Source organism: Oncorhynchus clarkii, chromosome 28 (genome assembly GCF_045791955.1).
Source record: "Oncorhynchus clarkii lewisi isolate Uvic-CL-2024 chromosome 28, UVic_Ocla_1.0, whole genome shotgun sequence".
Lineage (NCBI taxonomy): Eukaryota > Metazoa > Chordata > Actinopteri > Salmoniformes > Salmonidae > Oncorhynchus > Oncorhynchus clarkii.
In genome coordinates this window covers 29,898,744-29,908,467 of record NC_092174.1, presented here as the reverse complement: position 1 = coordinate 29,908,467, position 9,724 = coordinate 29,898,744, and the positions used below count along the sequence as shown (strand labels likewise).

General features: G+C 37.3%; 2 protein-coding genes across 2 annotated transcripts; one reads left to right on the top strand and one right to left on the bottom strand.

Annotated features, from left to right (window-relative positions):
* Positions 1–212: 212 nt before the first annotated feature.
* LOC139387163 (HIG1 hypoxia inducible domain family, member 1A) lies at positions 213–4,309 on the bottom strand. Its single transcript, XM_071133211.1, has 4 exons — positions 3,996–4,309; positions 3,413–3,487; positions 2,716–2,850; positions 213–2,009 (listed from the first exon to the last, which is right to left on the bottom strand). The coding sequence occupies exons 2-4, from the start codon at positions 3,480–3,482 to the stop codon at positions 1,918–1,920; spliced, it is 297 nt and encodes a 98-aa protein (XP_070989312.1). The 5' UTR covers positions 3,483–3,487; positions 3,996–4,309; the 3' UTR covers positions 213–1,917.
* An 868-nt stretch (positions 4,310–5,177) lies between these two features.
* LOC139387080 (atypical chemokine receptor 2) lies at positions 5,178–6,512 on the top strand. The gene has a single exon (XM_071133065.1). The coding sequence runs from the start codon at positions 5,201–5,203 to the stop codon at positions 6,317–6,319; it is 1,119 nt and encodes a 372-aa protein (XP_070989166.1). The 5' UTR covers positions 5,178–5,200; the 3' UTR covers positions 6,320–6,512.
* The last annotated feature ends 3,212 nt before the right edge of the window (positions 6,513–9,724 follow it).

The following is a 9,724-nucleotide window of genomic DNA, read 5'->3' as shown; positions in this document are numbered from 1 at the left end:
TCAAATCATAGACATACAGTAGACCTACGTCATTCAATCAAACACATGACCATTTTGTTTTGGCAACCTGTGTGCCTGTGCATTCACCATTATCAGTCTACAGTTATTATTGAAACCCATAATAATCCAAGGTACATTAGAATGAGTGTGATGAAATGGGTTAATATTGTTTTCTGACTGATTTTCTAAAGTAATATTGTCATACACAACACTTAATAATTTGAATTTATTTCACACACTATTTTTGATGAATATGTTCCAGTGCACTCAACATTGGGAGAGAATGACTTATAACATAGATGGGTAAAATTTCAGCAGTTTGTAGACAATAATGCCTTAAATGCAGTTCCATCAAAGTTATGATTATAGGCCTACTGCCCAATTACTTACTCTGTATAAACAATTCAGCCATTAGCTGTGTGAGACCATTTTCTTAGAATATCAATTTATTAAGCTTCTATCAGAAAACAAAAATCACATAAGGATCTCTTTTGAGATCCTGATTTAGGTAGTCCGAGTGCCAGACCTAATAGAGTGTGTTAGCCTCTCCTATTTTCAGGTCACAGGTCACTACCACCTATTAGGGTGATGCTTTATTGCACTCATAAGTAAAGGCCATTTGACAATAGTAAGGTGCAACACATTTTCCATTGGTAAAATACAATACATAAAGATTTACTATGCAGAAATCGCAAAAATTCCAATAGTTTGTCCAATTTCAGTTTATGTGACAAAACAAGCAAGTATAGTGTAGAGAATTATTGTACCATCTAAACTGCTGTGAAATGTATTTTCACATAGGCAAAAATATTGTATGTTCAGCTGTTTGAAGCTGGTGCACAAAACCGAAAGTAAAAGTCACAAAAATGAAACTTAAAAGTGGAAAGCATAGAAATAGTGCACATAGAACAGATCTACAGCTAGACTTGCTGTCAATGAGTGACATATCGATTACTCACATTTCTATGTGAATTTTGTCAGGTCACTCAAAAAGTTATACATCGCAGCTTTAATAATAGAGTGAATCTAAATAATGTAATAATCAACCAATAAAATAAAACAAATACAATAAAATACCCTTCAAAGGAAATCCAGAAAAGCATTCAGTGACGATTGGAATAGTGGTGGTTGAGCAAGACCTGTGTCCTAATAACAGCTGGCTGTCTTGTACCAACACAGTCACTTCAACTCAAACTACCCAATATCCTTTGCTGATCCAGAGCATGTTATATAGCCCTCAAACTCAAAGCCAGTTTCACTGTATTTTTTAATTGTTCCCCTTTAATCAGAGGCTGGGACAATAGGTGCATGCAATTAATTGTCAGGTAGAATAGAACCAGCATGCTTTGGATCTCGTAGGGTAAGAGTACCCGTTTTATAGCATCAAATGGCTGTTTGCTCCTCATTTGATAACCAGATGTAACTAACATCCAATAAATATTTCATACAACATCCTGTGACCTATCCCAAAATATTGTTCTCCTAAAATCTAAAAAAAATTTTTTTTAGAATGCGAGTTTCCATTACCAATTGTCCTCTAGTCAACCACGTACCTTCAACAGACTTGCATTCACAATAATCTCATACGTCATGTTGTGTGTCACTAAGATGCAATACCATCTCAGGTAGTTACAGTTGGCTCATATCTATGTCTCATCAAAGTGACAACCCTCAGGAAACACACACATTTTGAGGATATGGAGACTCAAAACTGAGTTGAGGTAAGGCATGGCATCTTCGTCTAAAAAGAGTGCAGTAGACATTCTTGGTGAGTGAGAATTCCTTTAAACTACCTAGTACATTAAGAGGTGTGTTATATGTGGGAAAGGTGTAGATATACAACTTATGGCAAACTGAGGTAATATTAAGGGGACATACAAAATATAAATCCAAAAGAGTCCATATTCATTTATCAGGTTATTTGTGTTGAAATGCAGTCTGCTGTTGCAATGCCTTCAGTTCTTCTCTTGGCTTCACAATGTAGTCTTTGTACATGGAATAAATGACACCTGAAAAACAGAGGGAAGAAAATTTTAAATGAAGATAATTTCCAAAACTGGTACATAAAATATTACACTGTATTGGAGCTGCTGTAACTATTAAATAGGAAAGTGTACATAATTTCATACGGTATACTTTTTCATGTAACATAGCAACATAATGACGACATCTGCATCGTGAGAGGCTTTAAGACTAGTTTACATCTAGAATAAAAATGTATCAAAATAACAGTTTCCACATCCTGTGCGATCTGATCAGTAGCCAAATCTGTTTTGGGACAGATACATTTCACCAGAAACCTTACAACACTGTGCTAAAATATTTCAATTTGGCATGTTCCAGAAAACTGGTGCCTGCAACGTTAAATAACATTACAACCTCATCCAATCACAATGTGGACACATGACACATTTAAAGGTCATGTCATCAAATACAGATTTCAAGTTTAATACCAGTGGGGTGTTCCAGAAAGCAGGACCATTAAGTTACCAAGCGAACTTTGATAAATATAGCTCTTGATTTTCTAAATGATTTAGAATGCTAAACTTGAATATGGGTTGTCAAGTCAATTATTTAAAGTTTATATTTCTCAAAAATATTAAGTTATTTCATTATTTTTGGGACAGTTTGCTACCTGGCTTACTTATTGATCCTGCATTCTGGAACAGCCCCTAGGTGTCAACAGGGTCCAACAGCCTGTAATACTGTACATACCAATGGTCATAGCTCCCACCACGAATCCTTGGGCCATAACACGCATGTGGATAAGGTGCACTGACATCTTCATGTCTCCACGGCTCTTCAACTTGTAAAGTCTGTAGCCCACAATGGAAAAGAATCCTGCCATTCCTTTAAAAAAAAAAAAAGTTAACTTAGTACACAATATAAAGGATGACTGGACATATAGGACAATGGCAATTGAAGACATACAGTCAATATCTACATCAATAAAAAACAACCAATTTTCAGTTCCATAAAGGTGCATGAAAAAACTATGATGGATATGGGCTACAGGTGTGGTTGTGTGTGCTGTGTATATAAATTATTGGTAGTATACACTAGATGACTGACATGGGGCACTGTTTTAAAGCCACCATCTTGGCAATCCCCCACCGTCGTAAAAAATATTTAGTAGCATTGGAAATTAATTTGTCAATGTCTACATTTGTTTTTTTTTAAATCATTTTTAACATTTTCCTTAAAGTATAATTTTTATAAAGTTCTAATGTTACTGTCCGCACTACAACAACAACATACTTAATACATGTAATTTTGTCCTTGAAACATTTAATTAAAACACTGTAGAATTCCAATCATTCCTACGGAGACTGCTTCTTCTGGGGAGTGCCAATATGGCCAATACATTGCATCAGCAATCCAGGGTTTACATACAACATTTTATACTACTCACCTATTGGGACAAAAGGATTCTCCTTCACCTTTCGCATAAACTTAGATTCTTCTTCATCATATGCAGACATCTTGGCTGAAACCAGAAAAGTATAATTACTCAGAGGTACTGTACTTTATAACATGAATCTACCAAAGACGTTTATTCACAATGATTGTCTCACTACATCAACGACACAGATAATTACATTAAATATGCTATTAGCAGTCATACTATTGGAAAATATTGGGACATACTTATAGGTCTCAGTAGGCCTATTTGAGCTTGTAAAACCTACAACAACAAACGTAATCAATAACTTGAAGTAGAAGTTCAGATATCAGTAACATGGTGTTCTCTTGGGAAATACAGTAAAACGTCGACTTATTTCAAGGACTGTCAGGATGTAACCTAATAGTTAATATCAGATATTAAAGCAATGTGATAATTGAATACAGAATAACTTTTGGCCTAGCTATATAAGAGTTCCCACGTCAAGGACACTTTTGAATGAAAGTCAAAGGGAACTGTTTCATAGTAAATATCACTTGTGATACCCTAAATAAAGACAACATCCGACATTAGAATTAACATTTATTCTTACCGTTTTGTCAAACTTCTATTGAAGATAATGGATCCGGACTGATTCTGTATGCGCTACACACCAAATAGACACCGCGCTGTCCTTACATCGAGCTACTCAAACAGCAGTCCAAAATTAAGTAACATTTTCACACACGTGACGTAGGCTGTCTTTTTCCATTGAATTATCTCACACGTTTGGCCAATAAAAACCTCTCAACCTTTTAAAATTAATTTGTTCAATCTCTTGATTATTATCCCTTGTTAATGGTACATTTTATTATGGCCTTTCCCTGGAAAATAATAAGCTCGAGTTGCAAATAAACTAAATCGTTCACAGAAGAAAATCTGTATGAATTGTAGTTCGGGGGGAATTACAAAATCGGTTTTGACGGAGCATATACCTCCAAAAAAACGTGTTTAATTCCATGATATACACATGTGTATGTATGTATTTAAGGATCAGAGTATACATTTATTTTTGAGCTACTTACATTTTAGACGTCGTCTTAAAGTTTATTGGAACGCCATTTCCCAGAGTGCAAAACTAAACGGGGGGGGGGGGTGTAAAATAGCTTGTCTCATCCAATGTGCGCATTCCCCACGTGCTAGAACAGAATGTGCGCTAGTTATTTTGGATCTCGTGCTGTGAATCGATTTGCATGAAATGATTATCTTATACAACTCAAATATCTATCATAGGTTTATAGACATTGATAGAATTGACTAAAAACACAGATGGTTCATGTTTTAAATATTTAAAATAATAAACGTCTATACCCTATCTATACATAAAATAGATTCAAGTTAGGTCTATAGAGGTATAGGTCTAGAGGTAAATCGTTGAGTCGTTGAGTTCAACAGATGCTGTATTTTGAGTTTCCATTAAGAGCACAAAAAAACAACAGGATTTTACATACCTCTTATACGTAAGAGGAAGAGGTAATGACAAATACCAGGAAACAGAGGAATGCCTTCTTACTTCAGACAAACTGCTTACTTTGTCATACCTATAGTGCTTATTACTTAAATGCTCCTTTGTATTGCTGGAACAGAACTTTAACTACTGGCTTTTAGGATTTCAGAAAACATTTTTTTCCAGAGGTAAGCCTACCCTACTGCATGCATAAAACATCATAGAGGAAAGTTGTTTCTTCTTCTTGACGGTATATCATCTGTCTGACGTCTGTATTTCACATTTCTCCTCCTTAGATATACAAGAGGATAATGGATTTAAACATCCCCGAACTGAGTGATGACTATAATTACAGCCATTATTATGACTATGGAGATGAACCATTGGACGGCTTTGGACTTTGTGAAAAGGCACACGTCAAAGTATTTGGAAGAATTTTTCTACCCGTCTCTTACATTGTCATTTGCACCCTCAGCATTATAGTAAATATACTTTTTATTTCAACTTTAATCAAATCCAAACATCATAGAAAAACATTTCCTATGAATATGGCAATTTCTGATATGTTGTTTGCATTAACACTCCCTTTTTGGGCAGTGTATGCCCACAATGAATGGATATTTGGCAATGATTCCTGCAAGACAGTTACTGCGATTTACATCACTACTTTGTACAGCAGTATCCTGTTCATCACTTGTATAAGTGTGGATAGGTATTTAGGTGTAGTATGGACTCTTTCCAGCTGGAACCACTGTTCACCTATGGAAAACACCTTAGTGAGCTTTGTGGTGTGGAGCCTCTCCATCTTAGCAGCAGCTCCACATTGGACCTTCGTTCAGGAACAAGAGTTTCACGGCCAGAAGATTTGCATGTACCCTTTTGGAGAGGAAAATCACTTGCCTCTGTGGAAGATTCTCATGAAGTTTCAGCTGAACGTCTTTGGGTTTCTCACACCTTTTCTGATCATGCTCTTCTGCTACCTGCGAGTCTGCTGTGCTGTAGCGAAGGTTAAAGTGGGACCGAGACGAAAGAGTCTGAAATTGGTCATGATAGTTGTTGTGGTATTTTTTGTGTTATGGTTCCCGTACAACATTGTGTCCTTTTTACACTCCTTGCAACACTTGCATGTTATTTCTAATTGTGCCACAAGCCTACATCTGGATTTCGCCATTCAGGTTACAGAGGTCATTGCCTATAGCCATGGTTTTGTAAATCCCATTGTGTATGCCTTTGTCAACAAGAGGGTTTGGAAGGGCTTTGCTACGATGTGTGGGGGGAAATGCAGAAGAAGAACCAGTGATGAGTATGTGCTGGAGTGCTCCGATAGCACAAAGTCCATGTCAGTTCAGAGTGGAGTGATAGAGTTACAAGCAGTTCAGAGCTACCTAGAGAATAATACTCATCAACCAACAAACACAGAGCGGAGATAATCCTCCATAAGAGTTGAAATGGCTTTGCACAAATAACTGTTTACATTATAACATGTTAACTATACCTGGGAAGTTAAGTGGATTATTTACAATCACTCTCTATTTACAGTGTGTTTGTGTCCTTCTATTCCTTGTATTCATATACAGTATATCATTGTACAAATAGGGGGGGGGGGGGTATATTGGCAAAATACATGACAATAAAGATGTTTAATAGTTGAGCAGTTTTTTTGCTATCACACAGTGTACTGAATAAAATGAAGAAATAAAATAAAGTCACTCAGCATATGTGTGACACCAGTTAAACCTCTTGGCTATCTTACAAGGATAAAGTGGTGTCCTCCCTTCCTGTAACTCATCATTTCATAATGGCAGTACAGATTTTTTTTTTAAAATCAGGGCTATGTACATTGCATTTGAAAAGTGTTCAGACCCTTTGACTTTTTCCACATTTTGTTACATTACAGCCTTATTCTAAAAGGTATTACATAATTTTTTCCCTCATAAATCATAAATCCCCATAATGACAAAACAAAAACAGGTTTTTAGAAATGTTTGCAAATGTAAAAAACAGAAATACCTTATTTACATAAGTATTCAGATCCTTTGTTATGAGACTCAAAATTGAGCTCAGCTGCATCCTGTTTCCATTGATCATCCTTGAGATGTTTCTACAACTTGATTGGAGTCAACCTGTGGTAAATTCAATTGATTGGACATGATTTGGAAAGGCACACACCTGTCTTTATAAAGGTCCGTCAGTTGACAGTGCATGTCAGAGCAAAAACCAAGCCATGAAGTCGAAGGAATTGTCCGTACAGGATTGTGTCGAGGGACAGATCTGGGGAAGGGTACCAAAACATTTCTGCAGCATTGACGGTCCCCAAGAACAAAGGGGCCTCCATCATTCTTAAATGGAAGAAGTTTTGAACCACCAAGACTCTTCCTAGAGCTGTCCGCCCGGATAAACCGTGCAGTCGGGGGAGAAGGGCCTTCGTCAGTTCCTCTGGGAAGATGGGAGAACCTTACAGAAGGACAACCATCTCTGCAGCACTCCACCAATCAGGCCTTTATGGTAGAGTGGCCAGACGGAAGCTACTCCTCAGTAAAAGACACATGACAGCCCGCTTAGAGTTTGCCAAAAGGCGCCTAAAGGACTCAGACAATGAGAAACAAGATTCTTTGGCCTGATGAAACCAAGATTGAACTCTTTGGCCTGAATGCCAAGCTTCACGTCTGGAGGAAACCTGGCACCATCCCTGCGGTGAAGCATCCTGCTGTGGGGATGTTTTTCAGCAGCAGGAACTGGGAGACTAGTCAGGATCAAGGGAAAGATGAACGGAGCAAAGTACAGAGCAGTCCTTGATGGATACATGCTCTAGAGCACTCAGTACCTCAGAGTGGGATGAAGATTCACCTTCCAACAGGACAATAACCCTAAGCACACAGACAAGTCTCTGAATGTCCTTGAGTGGCCCAGCCACAGCCTGGACTTGAACACGATCTAACATCCTCTGGAAAGACCTGAAAAAAGCTTTGCAAGGGGTCTGAATACTTTCCAAATGCACTGTATCTAGGTAGAGGATATCTACCATATTCAAGGGATATATGTATAAAACTGCAAAAAATGTCAATGTAGTCTACTGCATCAGATTTTAAATTGTTTGTTTAAAAGTCATTTGTAACAGACTAATCCCGAAGAGGTATTCTAAGGTCATAGTGGTAAGAAAGCAACTTTGACCCATCAGACTTTCCACCCCAATTCCTGCCAGGACAGAACACAATCACTGAAAAGTAGACCCAATTGAATAACTCTAAAATATCTCTTAGAAGACTGTCAATAATATGCAAACAACATGGACCATAGTACTGTGACCCCTAATTCCTGACAGCAGGACAAGACACAATCACTGATAAGTAGACCCAAAGAGATTGAACTATTCTAAAATATCCGCTAGATTAGAAGACAGTCAATAATATTCAAACCACATGGTATTTTTTGGCCATATGACAAAATAGCTCAGTTTTCCTTCAGATCCTTTTCAAAATAATGTGATTTCATATACTACAGGGGTTATATTGTCAAGATACTGACAATAAAGATGTTTATTAGTTGAATTTTATTTTTTGCTATCACACAGTGTAATGAATATTTAAACATGTGGCACTCACCATAATAGTTTATAAAACTGCTACAAATCTCAGCCCACAGCATTTAATTTCTTATGTAAGTAATTTGTCACAGAGACATCTCAATTCCTGTTTCCCCAAGAGGTACTTCAATGTTCATCATAGGGGTATGGAACAAAACAGGATGCAACTTTGACCCATCAGACTTTCCACTCCAATTCCTGCCAGGACACAATCACTGACAAGTAGTCTCAAAGAGAGTATACTACAACATGGAAACAACATGGACCTTTTTTCTGTGGCCCCTTTGTGAAGAAGAATGTATGGTCAGTGGTGGTATAGATACACATGGTAAGGCGTGGCTTAACGTAACCACACACCCGAGTAGTGTACAGCAGTAGGGTATTCTCATTACTCCCGTGTAATTAGTCAAACTTTGGCGGCATCCTCAGCAAACAACTGAGACTTTTTGGTCGTTTCAATAAATGTTTTCAGCAGCCTCACATGTTGTTATTAACATACTTGGCGGTCACAACAACACATTATTTGAAAGATACTTATTCTGCCACTCTAATCGTCTCTTTGGCTGATAATCGAGATGTACATTCCATGCGACAGTCTATCTGTTCATGCTAATATTTTTAAATCAAATCAAATCAAATCAAATTTTATTTGTCACATACACATGGTTAGCAGATGTTAATGCGAGTGTAGCGAAATGCTTGTGCTTCTAGTTCCGACAATGCAGTAATAACCAAAAAGTAATCTAACTAACAATTCCAAAACTACTGTCTTGTACACAGTGTAAGGGGATAAAGAATATGTACATAAGGATATATGAATGAGTGATGGTACAGAGCAGCATAGGCAAGATACAGTAGATGGTATCGAGTACAGTATATACATATGAGATGAGTATGTAAACAAAGTGGCATAGTTAAAGTGGCTAGTGATACATGTATTACATAAGGATACAGTCGATGATATAGAGTACAGTATATACGTATGCATATGAGATGAATAATGTAGGGTAAGTAACATTATATAAGGTAGCATTGTTTAAAGTGGCTAGTGATATATTTACATAATTTCCCACCAATTACCATTATTAAAGTGGCTGGAGTTGAGTCAGTGTCAGTGTGTTGGCAGCAGCCACTCAATGTTAGTGGTGGCTGTTTAACAGTCTGATGGCCTTGAGATAGAAGCTGTTTTTCAGTCTCTCGGTCCCAGCTTTGATGCACCTGTACTGACCTCGCCTTCTGGATGATAGCGGGG

Coding starts and splice junctions, on each gene's coding strand:
- LOC139387163 (XM_071133211.1), bottom strand. CDS start 3,482: ATGTCTGCATATGATGAAGAAGAATCTAAGTTTATGCGAAAGGTGAAG. Junction 2,851..3,412: donor GAATCCTTTTGTCCCAATAG/GTGAGTAGTATA, acceptor TTTTTTTTAAAG/GAATGGCAGGATTCTTTTCC. Junction 2,010..2,715: donor GGTGGGAGCTATGACCATTG/GTATGTACAGTA, acceptor TCTGTTTTTCAG/GTGTCATTTATTCCATGTAC.
- LOC139387080 (XM_071133065.1), top strand. CDS start 5,201: ATGGATTTAAACATCCCCGAACTGAGTGATGACTATAATTACAGCCAT.